At 36.6% G+C, this 14248-nt stretch overlaps 1 protein-coding gene across 1 annotated transcript in view; it reads right to left on the bottom strand.

Annotated features, from left to right (window-relative positions):
• The window catches only part of GABRG1 (gamma-aminobutyric acid type A receptor subunit gamma1), a 51058-nt gene extending 46348 nt beyond the window's left edge, over nt 1-4710 (bottom strand). Inside the window, exon 1 of the mRNA XM_004579126.4 lies at nt 4467-4710. Coding sequence (XP_004579183.2) covers nt 4467-4651 — 185 coding nt within the window. The 5' untranslated portion in view covers nt 4652-4710. The remainder of the gene's footprint in view (nt 1-4466) is intronic.
• Nucleotides 4711-14248: the final 9538 nt, after the last annotated feature.

Genomic DNA, 14248 nt, shown 5'->3' with positions numbered 1-14248 from the left:
AATCTGCCTTTATATGGCCTTCATTACTTGATATTGTTTATCTGCTACATAAATATGCAATGATTGAATCATGACTTTATGTAGCATTTTAAAAAATAAGGTAACCATCTAATTCCTCAATAAAACCGTTCTAGAATTTTCAGTTTTTTTCTAATGATGTTGTTCTGATATAAGCAGTAGATCAGAGATTTCTCTGATCTCTGGCACACACTGCTGAAAGTGCGTAACAGGTACAGATTTTTCTGCGTACTTCTTTTATCAATGGGCCCCTATTTTATCATCTTCATTTCTCTGCCCTGCCCTTCCTTCTCTGTTATCTCCGTTGCTCCTTTGCTGTTCCTATTCTTTCATTGTTCCTTCATTCTCAGTCATGCTACTTATATTGTCCTGTATTGCATCTATAATCTGAGTGAATTGGTAGTGAAACTTCAGGGTTTTAGCATAAAAACATGTGGATTTGAATGTTGAACTCTTACAAACAGCATGACCTATAGTAAGTTCACAGGAACATTTTTCTGCCTCAATTTTTCCATCTGTGAAATGGAGAAAGTCCAGGTATTTAGACTTTATTTTTAATGAATGCTCAATTGGCAATTTGTCTAAATACAGTCACCCGGGCTCAATATTTTTAATCAGAATTTTGTTGATACTTGCCTCCCTAGTTTTATGGCGTTACTAGAAAGAAATGTAGTGGCTCTGTAGTTCTTTCTCCTTCATTTCCGTTCATTCCATCAAATCTTTCACCTTCAAAAACGTAGATAGCTGTTTTATATTAGACATTCCAAAAGTGTATTTACTTATTTTAATTATAGATGTATCACTTTGAACAACATGATAAATCTGATTTTAAGCAGTAGGTGTAACCTGATATGGCTAATAGTAAACCCAACGTATTGTACGAAGTGTAGTACAGAATAGAAGCTCATTAAATATTTATTAAATATATCAACAATCTCTCTCAAATGTAAAATAAACTTGGTAATACACAGAGGTCTTGCCATATCTAAAATCACTTGGAAAGGATAAGTAATACTAGGTTCACTGTGACTGCATAAAATACTTATTTTGACATTCTTTTCAGTTTAAAAAAAAATAACTACTGCATTCTTTGCACAAGACCAAAGAACTGATCTTGAAAACAGTTGGAAATGCTGATGACATCTCTATTTTTCAAAAAATAGGTGCTTGTTCCCCGCCCCCCACCCTACCCAAAAAATGTGCTTGAAGTCTCTCTACTTGGAAATGGTGGAACTGAAACTGTAATTGGACATGATGAGAAATTCCAGAATTCTCATTTGATTTCCTCCCACAGGTGAATTATTTCATTGCAGCCTGTTCATTCAATTTATGCTCCCATACCCTTTTCTCTCACGCCATTTATTATATGTTGATACTCATTTTCTCAGTAACTTAGAGCCATTTTACAGGTTCTTACCCTTTCCCATCTTTCTTATCATATTATTGGACATGTTTTAAATACTTGTATATAAGTATAAAATATTAAATATATTCAATGTTTGAATGAGATGACAAACATTTTCTTCTGTAGTTAAGACAAATATGTATTACATAGCACAGATGGAATGAAATTGAAAATTGGTATTTCTTGTTTGCATTACCTAGAAGACTCTCCACAAGGGGGATTTAGCAAATATGATAGTTGCATGTTAGCTTCAAAATAATTTTGTCCCTCTTTTTGAATATGTAATTACATCACACCAATACTGAGTTATTTTTTCTCAAGATTTCAAGATGATCATCGGCAGTTTATATAAAAATTAAGCCAAAAACCCTGAATATGTAAATAAACATTATTCATTCACTTCTTTATAAAATACAATACTGAAATTACTTGAAAATAATATATTTTGCAAAGCAATGTAATTGCATATTTCTCCAAAGGCACCTCAATGCTATCTTATATTATCATTGGTTATTTAGAAAATTAGAGTAAGTTATTTTACATGAGATTTCTCAAAAAAGTTTCTTAGAGCTTGTAATAAGTTATTTATTTTTAAAACAGCTAAAATATCAAGGCATCTTTTCAACTCCTTTTGAAAAATCTAATTATAATTAGATGTTTTCAACATTAAAGTTAGGCAAATCTACTTGAAGATATTTTAACTAGCTTGAGAAGATGTTAGTCTCTTGGAGGATGAAACACAGAAACCATGGTTACAGCTTTCAGCTGCAACAGGACAGACTTGGTTTTTTGTTTTTTTTTTTTTTAGTTCAACAATAAAAAAAAAAATCAATGCACTATTTCTCTTGATGGGAGCTAACAAGGAAACAAGACATTCCCTCTGATTCAATATAAGAAACATGAGCTTTCAATTTGGTAAATCCCAAGGCATGACTTTGAAGCTTCATTCTGAAAGTCAGTAGTATGGTCTGTATGTGGTTCTCTTGTAAGAATTTCAAAGCCAGACCAACCACTATCAGTTTTACATGGCCATCTCCAAAGGAGAAATGGACAGAAAGCGAGGATTATATAGCCAGCAATATTGATATAAATTGTCTCAAATAAATACTAAAAAGATGATTCCGTAACTATAGCTATTTTAAGAAATAAACACATGATCTCTATTAATGAGGCCCAAAACCTATTAAAAGAGCAATATACAGATGTGTTTTTCAGTATATACTGTTTCAATGCAGAATAATCAATATTAGCTACATTTCCATGATAAAATGTATTATTTATCATCTTTAACTGGGCAGCATCTCATCCGTGATTACAACATGGTAAAAAGAGATACACAGCAGTCACAAATAAAATTTTCTTTATGAAAACCACTAAGACAGACCAGGGAAGCAAACATTTGAATTATTTTCTGTTTCAGTACAAACCACAGATGTATTTGTTGTGAATCTGTAAGATGTCATAAATGATTTCCTATAACTTTTTATTTCTTAAGTGAAGAAACTGGGTTCAGAGAGGTTAAGGATTCTGACATGTGAACCCATGTCTCCAGACAGTTAAACCTCAGCTCCAGGTACTCCACCACACAGTTCTTCCATTTCAGTAGCAAGATGAGAGTTTTGGAGCCAGGAACAATGGTCAGCTTCTAAATATTCTTAAAAATAGAACACCTTTTAAGTGAAACAAACGTGTCTTTGCATAGACCTAGACACTATGATCTTCCTTGTTTCATTGAAAGGAAAACTTGTAATGAAAAGATAAAATAGCATACAGGTTGTTATTTCAGAAAACCATTTGATAAAGAAGTTTCTGCTTTTGTACTATCTGCAAGGTATGTATGCATACCTTGACTCTATGTGTCTTCTGCAAGGTTTTATAATATATTCAAAGCCTGAGTCATTAACATGAGACATACAACTGTGTACACATGCTTACATGTGTAACTGTGGAATAACCAAATCAGAAGAATGTTGGCATTATATACAGAGCATCTGAAGTAAAAAAATAATAATAAACTCTAAATGTAAAACTTAAAAAACAAAACACAACATCAAAATTTTTCAAACGTCTTTCATTTAATATACTTCAAATCAACCTCTATTTTATGAAAGGATATGTGCTTGTTCCATCTGCTGGCAGTGGCAAAAAATCCAATGTAGTTACCAACTCAAATTATAATAATTTATTTTAGGATTGATGAAAACCATGAGAAAGGCATAGTTGTATCTTCACAGTGGTTGTGCTTTACTGGAGTTCTAAGTAGGATTACATAATACACAATGTAACATGCATTAATTTCTCTCACCCACTACTACACACAATCCAAGTATAACATCTGAGCAATTAATTTTGTCTAAGAATGACTCCAAAGTTTCATTGAGAAGTGTTAGATCCTAGTTTTGTTCCTGTTTCATTGGATGCATGGGATAACTGTTTACTCTTATTTCCCGTGTGTGTGCGCACACACACACACACACACTCCTATCACCATAACATTTCCTGATTACTCGTGAATAGACAATTCAAGTTTAAAAAAAAAAATAATTGAAAACTGTTTCTCTGGTAGATTTTTTAAACCAGATCTTTCTTGATGTCAAGCATTGATCAGTTCCGTCAAGTCACAACACAAACAAGCAGAGAAAAGGACAATTTAGTGTACAGCAAACAATCATTTGTATCATTCTGTATGTGTGTGTGTGTGTATGTGTGTGTGACAGCAAGTTTCTGAATTCAGAACCATCCAGAAAGTTCAACAATGACATTCCTTTACTAAATGTAGTGGCAAAGTCATTTGTACACTCTTCATCCCTTCCGGTAACCGAGTCTTTAAGAGTAAAGTTAAATAACAACCAAAGTAACCCCGATGCTTCCGAAACACGCCAATTTCCTTCTGAGTAAAATATCTGATCAGAAAATAAAATGCTGGTAAATATCACACATGTTGCTGGGAAATGTAAATGACTGAACTTGGAATGAGATTTTTAAAGCAGAAATAAAGGGTGAAGGGAAGTAAGAATAGTTTTCCGTCCCTGAATTTACTCACCAATTTCCCAGATGTAGGGTCAGTAGCAAGAACATCAATCTCACCCCTCTACTTTGATTCCACAGAAGAAAAGGGGTGAAGAGGAAAGCTTTCCAGAACCCCATCGGGATAGCTTTCAGGCAGCCGCACTCGCTCAAGCTTGCATGCCAGTTCTTTTGCTCCCACTTCCTAGCAGCCCGCGGCATCCAAGCAGGGAGAGAGTAGGGAGCAGTGGTACACCTCCTAGCCAGGTAGGATGCGACTCCCGCAGGAACTGAGCGGGACAGCCAATCACAGGGAGAGGATGCTGGTATATATTATCTTAAAAAGATCTGCGCCAATCGGTGACTTTCAGGGGCGGGGCTTCCCCTACTAGAAATTGAGCCCAGTAGGCAAAAGGGCTCCGGGTTTTTAAAAGAAAAACAAACCTCTTCTCCTTGGCCGCCTGGGGGAAACGTTTGAGTAGCCTTGACAGAGGCCCTCCCCGAGGGAAAAGGTGGCATTGCTACTACCCGACAGTCCCCAAGGTCTGGTTTGGGGCCACCGTCTCTTCCCATTCCCGCGTTTAGACCCAGGGAAGCAAAAAGCGCCCACTCAGTGTTGCCTCATCTTTGTTGGTTTGGGGGGTGGGGCGGCTTCTCATTTCCCTGCAGACCCAGCAGCTGGCACCCTGCCCCGCACGGAGGAGCTCTCGGAGATGCGAGATGTGGAACTGAATGGATGAATGAGCCTCTCGCTGCGTGCCTGCCTGGTGACCACGTTTCCTTCTCTCGCAGGTTTAATCAGGAGACGATTTGCAGTCTGCTTCTCGCGCCAGGCACCAAAAGATTAACATTGACTAGTAACAGTGTGCAAGAACTGCCTCACTGTACAGATACAGGAAGCAACAACAGGGACGGATTTTGAAAAGGTTCTCTTAGCGGCAGGAATTGTAAACCCTGAACAGGCGTGAACCTGCTTTGCCTCTGCCTCCCCAGTCGCCGTTGAGCACCAGTGCAGGCTACCTAACTTCAGAGGTTCTGTTCTGAGTTGACAGCCGAGCCAGAGAGTTGCTATGGCAACCAGAAAGCCTCTGGCAGCTGGAACAACTGTACAGATGAGGACGGTGGTGGGGAAGCAGGCTCGCTCTGCCCAGCCATCTTCTGCCTTCCCAAATCCCTGTTTCCCACGGAAGCCGCCTGCACTAGGGGTCTTTGGCTCTCATTAATCAAGCCCCACAACCACCTGGAATGGGCCAGATGCAGGGATGATCTGCAATTTACCACCTCATTACTTGCGAGTGTTTGTCGGCACACAGGGCAAGGCAGAAGTAACTGGCAGCCAGAGAACTGTTGCCACGCTACCCTTCCAAATCACTATTAGGAACTGGATATAGGTAACAAGGTCGCAGCTCATTTTTTTTTTCCTTTCTTTTTCTTGCCTGGAATAACAGTGCAGTGCTGGGCGTTTCTCCCCTCTGATTCTCCATCCTTCCAGCCTCCTTCAAAGACACCTATTGACTCTCCTTGCTTTTCTTCACCAGCACATATTAATTGGGCAGCGTTTTTCTCTTCCAAAAGCCATATTCACCAAGGTAGCCTGTGCAGAACAATTAATATAACACTAAGGTCACAATATAATAGACTTTTTAGCTAGTATCTTAAGATAAAAATAATACCAATATAAATCTAAGCTGCTGGCTTTTTCTTATTTTTAGTGTTTCAGTTAACATTATGCTTTGGATAGTTATTCTACAGTTTCACTAGATGCACCTATTAGTTCAGTGGACCAATTAGCCAACAAAAGAGGGAATTCATTCGCTAGAAGTAGGTTGTGACTAGCAGACACTTGTCCAGCTACTACTTTGCATTTGGCTAAGATTAGATAAGATTTAATGGGAACAGGATATACCTAAATCATAAAACCATGGTTGATAATTCTCCCACCAATAATTCCTAACATGCTTTTACTCCTTTTTATTCCATAACTGAAAGGCATAGAGCTCAGTTAAATCAGAGAAAAAAAGCGAAGGATATAATCTTGGATAGTAACACACTTACTGTTTATTTTAATGAGAGATGAATAACTTTAGTAAGGGAACAGCCATGTCTTTCTCATAATGTGTTTTTGCTAATTTTATAAGAACATATTTCCAGTATGTTTTATGCCTTTCTTCTTTGATCTGATGCTTCACTTTGTATATTTTATATACTAAGGATTGATAATGATATCAGTTCTAGTATTGTATTATGCTTTTGATTTTTGTATATATTTACTAGAAATATTCTTCCCTGATGCAACACCATGAAGGTGAGTGTTTTGTTACTATCACAACTGTAAACCTATTGTCTAAGACACTGACTAGTACTTAATAGACACTCAATAATCATCTGTAATGAGCACATGTTTAAGGTGTTCTTTAATGAAAAAGCAATGAATGACTTCAATAATTTTTATATTTCTGGAACTATATGGGAGCCTTATTCCTCATCATAGTGACAAATTCCAAATCTTGATTCTTGACTTATTTTTTTATACTAGACCACAGGAATTAATTATTTTCCTGATGTTCAAGAACACAAGATCAAAATAAACAAATGTAACCACTCAATGTATGCAATCAATTTAGTACTTAAATGAAGCAGAAGTTAGAGTAAAACCAGCACAAGATTGTAACAACTACAGATACATACCCTTTCTATGCCAGTCTGGTAAATCTCTGTAATATTGTAGTTGATCCCCAAACGTAGCCAAGAGAAGGGATCCAAAAGCTGGCTTTTAGTGTGGAACTATTGCTTCTAATGATAAGACCCTTTTTTTTTTGCTTATTTCTTATTTTTTTGAGTCTCAACTTCTTTCATTGCTTATTTCTACTGTTTCCTAGAGTCCAGTGTTGCAGTATGTTGTAGTGTGTCAGGCTGAGCTGCTGTTTGTAACACTGGCATTTAATATCAGAGTGCTGATTTGAATGTATTCTGTTGCATTTATGACTCAGTTGCCTGAGAAAAGACGTAGGAGAGAAGTAGAAAATAGCACTATAATCTGGGCCCTGCTCAGATCCAGATGGAGTGCCCGGTTCTGTTCCTCAGCCTAGCCCATCCCTGGCTGTTCTGGTTATCTGGGGAGTGAACAAGCATGAGGAAAATCTCTCTCTGTTTCTCCCTATTGTTGTGTCAATCTACCTTTAGAGTGAATGACTCAATTTAAATAATAGATGGCCATCCTTGTCTGACTGATTCTTTATTCACTAAATTTTGTTGTGACTTTCATGTGTATGACTCTACAATCTCTTACTTAGGCTCTGAGAAATTTCCAGAATGCAGTTTCTAGGATCTCTCACCCACCTTCGAACCAGTTGGCCATTCATTTCTTTCATTTTTTCTTTTTTTCAGAATATTTCTGGTCAGTTTGATATCATGCTTTCCTGTGCTTCCTCTAATATGTTCTAAGTTTTACATGTTTATTCTACCTAAATTCATTAGTTTGGAGTTCCTCAATTATAAGTCTGATCTCTTTTCATTTAACAAGCTTATTTATGCCCAACTCTGTACAAGCCATTGTAAAACTTTAAAATTACTTCCTGCACTAGAATTGCAAACCAGGAAATTTCTGTTGGACTTGTAACAGTTGGATTTGACTGTCAAGCCTGAGGCACTATATATTGTGTTTACATAAAATACATATCTGCTAGCATATCACCAATTCTATTTAATATTCCAAAATCTTACTTCCAGTCTATCCTGCATAAATATGCCTGAAAGATAAGGGTCAAAACCAAAATCTTCTACTTACAAATTTTTTTAAGGATGGAAAGCTTCTTTGTCTGTTTTTTTAATTTCAAGACAAAGTGTGAAGAGGGAAAGAGACAAAGACAGACAGAGATCTCTCATTTGCTAGCTCACTTTTCCAAAATCTGCAGCAATCAAGTATAGGTCAAGTCTAAGCTGGCAGTGATGCACTCAGTTCAGGCTCTTACATGGCTGGCAGGGATCCAATTACTTAAGCCATTATTTACTGCATTTAAGAGTGTATATTAGCAAAAAGCAAGATTATAAGCTGAGGCAGAATTCAAAATCAGGCACTTGGATATGGGATATAGGTTTCCATCACCGTCTTTACTACTGCAGCAAATACCAATCCCAGAAAGCTTTTTTTCTTTCCAGTACCTTAGTTTCCACACGACTGCCCTGGAAATTATTCTAGCTAGTTCCATTAGGAACTTAGAATTATACTTGGTGCAGAGCGAGTACTCAAGATCACCTAAACAATTTTTGTTATTGTCAGTATCATTATCTGTCTATTTCTACTGTCAGCTTAGCCAAGTGAGCCTCACATTTACTCAAATGACTGCAATAATCATTTACAGTCTTCCCTGGCATTTATTTATTCTTCATATATTTTTCAGAATGATCTTTGACTTTTTTCTACTCACTATTCAATTATGTATTATTGTACTCAGAACAAAATATAACAATATTGTATAAGTTTTTGAGACTGTGCAGTTTCTAGTCTCTGTCTTCCTTCCCTGCTTTATCCTTACAACTCTTTCTTTGTTCGTGTTCCAGGAAGAATACCCTAACTTCATCTTCTCCATTGCCCTGCCTCTTTTTTTTTTTTTTTTAACATTTTTTCTAAGATTTCTCTGCTCTTGCATCATTCACCTTGCATTGTATCATTTATTTTGGCTATTTTCTCTGTGTGTGTGTGTGTTTCTTTTGTTTCTGGAAAATACTGGAAGGAACACTTATTTTCCAATTCAGATTAACAACACAATAGCATCTATTGGCACCACTTTTCATTTCTGACAGTGCTGTATTTTATAATTTATTGATTCATTGAGTCAAGAAAGAGTTCCTCAGCACCTGGGTTTTAAGCACTTTTCAATATATACATAATACCATCACAAATAAAATATGCATTTGAATGAAATTGCCATAATATTATTTTCTTTTGCTGCACTGCACCCAAAGGTCTCACAAAGCTTGTATAGTAGATATTTCTTCAAAGAAAAATTAGGGAAGGAAGGCACGGCAACTTTTCTCTATTGCAATCTTGATCATTTTGACCATCACATCTCGTTTTTCCAAATCTAAACCTTTCCTCAATAATTACGAACAGACTAATAATGTATAATTATCAGAGTTAATATTACTAGGTAATATAAATAAAACATCAATGAATCACAGTAAATTCTAAGACTAGAGTATCAGAGCAAACACAAGCATCACAAAACTTTTAACTAAGTTACATTGCAATGATGAAGAAATGCTATGCTAAATGTTTTTGTGATATGTGCCTCTGGACAACATCTCTCTGAATCTCAAATTTTTAAATTATGAAGTGAAAATGCCAGTTATTCCTGGGCGAATATGAAGATTAAATAAAATAACTTTGGTTTATCTCTTTGGAAACTCTTTGGAAATATTAGCTTTTGATCTATTGCTTTTTAACAATCTTTTTTTACTTAAAATTTATGATAAAAGAATACAAAATACCCAAAACCTAAGCTTTTGGTTTCTTAATTGATTTGGACACCTGTCAAGTATTTTCTGCTCATTTCTTTATTTTGCAAATGAGGAAACTGAAGAACACAAGCCAAGTAACTTCGCTTAGTTAAATGGTAAGCCAGAGGCAAAGCAGAAATCTCAACCCAGAGGTTTTGACTTTCTCTGTGTTAGAATCTTCCAAGTGGTCAATGAATCATGATATATGTTCAAAGGAAATTACTAATATTTCTTCCCAGTCACCTTTCTCCTCTCGGGTTAACCACCACGGTTATTGCCATGACTACATGCCACAGCATCATTGTCATTAAAACCTTTCATATTTCACTTTAAAGGGCCTTCCTCTAAAAATGTCAAAAGTAGGGAAGAATTTTTGAGAAATGATCCTTATGCAGGCATGTTTCAAAGGAGTGCACTCCTGTTTAAGCTACGAGACACTTACAGGAAAGAGATCCAGCACTTGAAGATTTATTGTAGGCTGACATTTAATGAAAACCCTCAAGGTTTTGATGGAACTTTATTATATCAATTACTCACTCACTTCATATATAACCTAATATATTTTATTTTAAAAATGTCTTGCTAGCAGGGAACTGGCATTGAAATAATAGCCCCCAGGGCATCTTTGAAAGGGTCTCATCCAGGACCAAACTCCCTACTCATCCAGTTTATAGTCTGTGATGTATCTACTTATACAACTTTGACAAGGAGGCACAGGATAATGTGATTGTCTATGGATGAGAGGATCATGATACAGGCTCCTTTAATGAGTCTATTTCCTTTCTCACTTATCTCACTGTAGTTTTTGATCCAGAAAGCAATGCAGTAGTAGCTAAATGTAAGTGAATGAACACCATTTAAAGTCTTCAAGTCTTTCCTTAGATCTGTGTGTTGATTCCAGGCACACCAAAAAAAGTATTAGTCTTCATTGACTGAACGCTGAGGATTCTATAGGAACGGGTTCTAAGAATATTTAGCTGTGTTGGGAGGAGTGTGGCATTTGATTAGCAAAATGTGTTGAAATAGGTGGGTGCACTCAACCAAGATGCTGGGTGACAATTCATTAAGGAATTAGTAATGTTTCTAATAATTTGTTTGCTCGTTGACTAAATCTTTACCTAAAGGTAACCTGTAGTGATAAAACTAAGACAGTTTTAGAACTACAAAGTGTTTATCTGAAGTTTTAAGAAGAAAAAGTGTATTAGTTTTCTAACACCTGTTGAATAAACTAAGTCTATGCTCTGGATATGTCTAAGTGCATATCTTAAGCATCACACCTTCACAATGGAAGTCCATCAAGGTTTGTCAGGGCAATGTTGAGGACTGATGATGACATTGGGGAATGCTGCCAACAAACTGAATTCTTGAAATTCAAGGTGGATAGTAGGTTCCAAGAGAGTTCCTGTACCAACAGGCAACAATGTAATTTATTGAAAGAGGCCAAGGGGTGGTGCCTACTCATGGTAGTTAATGTGGCTATAGTTGCAGTAATGGATGTGAGAGCCCACCAAGTAATCATCGACCTGCAGAAACCCAACGTATTAGTATCAAATTGTGTGTGCCCTCCCATGATGGATATGTTAAAAGTTTAACCCCAATTTGATGGAACAAAGATATTGGTCTTTTGGGTTATAATTAGGAAATTAGAGCCTTAATGAGTTGGATTGGTGCCCTTAGAAGAGACATGTTAGAAATAATTACTCGTTGTCAGCATAGGATACAACTAGTTGATCATTGGCTTCAAGTGAGAAAGAGTGCCTTCATTAGACACCCAGTGTGTGGTGGGTTTGATATTGGACATCTGCTTCCAGAACCACTAGAAAGAGATATCTGTTGTTTAAACCGGCCAGTACATGCTACTGTGTTTTCAATAACCTGAGCTGAATAAGACAATTTGCTAATTGATTGTGGTGTGCTTAGTGCTGCAGTAAATGATCAGTATATAGATTTTCATTGATGCCTGCAGGCAGAAAAACACTAGATCTGATAAACAGAAATACAGATTAAATCATTGTAACAGAGTCCAGACCCTTCAACCAACACCTAGTCATAATACTATTTCCAGACCTGGGGTCTCCCAAGTATTTAGTGGCCAAATTCCTTTGAGGAATAGCAAATTTATACTGAAAGTCTACTTCCTAATGTCCTTATGTGGAATCCTGATGTGATTTATGTAATTAGATAATGATTCTAATTCTGGTCACTAACCTACATGGGCTTTGACTACTGAAGTTAATACACAACAGATTCTCTGTTACCTGGCACAGAACAAGTATTTTCATGCAATACACACTAGAGGAAATTCAATTTCAGCTAAAACAGTCACCAAAACACTTCTACTGACTTACTCTGAAGCTAAAAAATGCACAGCCTTGAGACATAATTTTGTCAAAGGGGATCTTGATAATTTCTCTTAGTCTCTCATCATATTTCATACTATACCATGTTCTATTTCATTACATTCACATTGTCTTGCTGATCAGACCTGGTTAAAAGAATAAAAGGTGTTATTATAGACACTTAATAAGACATTGGAAGGAAGGATCCTATAAGACCATGAAGAATTTTCATAAATTCCCACAGGTTCAATGTTCTGGGTGTGTCCATGTATGCCTGTGGAGGCTATGTCAGTTTGTTCCATCACGTTCTACCTATTATTAAGAAAGGGGCATTGTGTCTCTACAGTTTGTGGACCTAGTACATTTTATTCAAGTTTATTATTGCAACCTACCACTTGAGTATTATTAAAGTCCATTTTATTAGCCTTTTATTATTTTTACTAGAACTCAGGAAAAGAGAAAAAACACTCTAATAGGCTTAAACTACTGCACAAGATACTTGACCACTTGGGCTGCAACATCTCCAGATGCACATAGCCAAGCTGCATCCTTACTGGACAGGTTTCAATTGATGAATCACGTAATAAAATTTCAAGATTTTAGGCAAACTTATGTATGCTTTTCAGATATTTTTTCTTCTAATAAATTGTATCTGTCTTGCTACTGGACCCTCAAAGATTGCACACCTTTCAGGACAGACCTACAAGGTGAATTTCCTGATATGAAATGAGGTTGTTTGACTCACACATGCCTGAACAGAAATCCATCATCAACTTAAAGTGATACATGCAGCATCAGCCTTGATATAAGCAAAGTAACATGAGCAAGTGTTCCAGTTGCCTGTGGGCTTTTCTACACATGCCTTATTTTCTAATATAATTCTCTCTCTTCTCTCTCTCTCTCTCTCTCTCTCTCTCTCTCTCTCTCTCTCTCTCTCTCTCTTTCCCCCTCAATTTTTCACAGTTGAGAAATAGAAGCAGTCTCTATATTGCTGTATGCGGTGGCTAAGATCAGACATTTGGAAAGGATTCAATTAGAAAATCAGTGACAAAGATAGAATTTAGACAGATTTCCGTAAATGCAGACACGAAGTGTCAGGATAGATGTTGCTCTATGCATGAATTTTCACCAAGGAGTAGTCTCATCAGAGTTAGATATTCACAAAGAGGTAAATAAAATGATACTCTCTTTGCATATCAGTCAGCCTCTTTCTCCAGCCAACCCATCCTGCTGTAATGTCACTGGAGCAGGGATAAATTATATGTGTGGTTCAGGCACATGGGCTCTACTTAATAGGTACAATTGAACATGGTGAGTACTCACAATCTGTTTTAGGCAGAGACTATTACTTTATTCCCAAAGTGTAATGCTTTAATTAATCAATCACTTGGCAGCAAAGTTCATGGGGTAAAAACTTCTAACAATTCTGTATATTTCTGCAGGCTGTCAAAGTTGTTAAGGTGGGACATTATGAGAAACATTGAAGGTTTCAGTGTTTCTTTATTCGCCATGACTTTCAAGATCCACGTTTCTCCCCCAGGTATGATCTGTGATGACTTACAACAAAGGTGGACCCACCACCAGCCACAGAGTTCCAGAGGTAAGAATCTGAAAGAGGACAACTTAAAGAAAAAATCAAATTGCCCTGTTTCAGTGAATATTGTTTAAATATCTGAGAACAAATGTCCATGTGATAATTCACAGTGTAAGAAATATTTTTACATGAAGCCTTTGTGTGTATATCCCACATATGTGAAGTAGTCACCACCAATATCTGTTTCCACTTTTCTGTAGTCTACCACATTGTATACGTCATCCACTTACAAGCACCTGATATAGCATTTGCAACTAAATGGTAAATTCTCTCTGAGGCATAGGCTCTCATGATCTTTTTCTCCCCAACACCTAGCAATATTGAGTACATTGCAATTGTTGAATAGAAAAAATGAACTAGTTGCTGCTTTTATTTATCTAAATATAT

The sequence above is a fragment of the Ochotona princeps genome, chromosome 11 (assembly GCF_030435755.1).
Source record: "Ochotona princeps isolate mOchPri1 chromosome 11, mOchPri1.hap1, whole genome shotgun sequence".
In the NCBI taxonomy this organism is placed as follows: domain Eukaryota; kingdom Metazoa; phylum Chordata; class Mammalia; order Lagomorpha; family Ochotonidae; genus Ochotona; species Ochotona princeps.
Note: the sequence above shows the minus strand (reverse complement) of the source record. Positions and strands in the feature narration are given on the sequence as shown.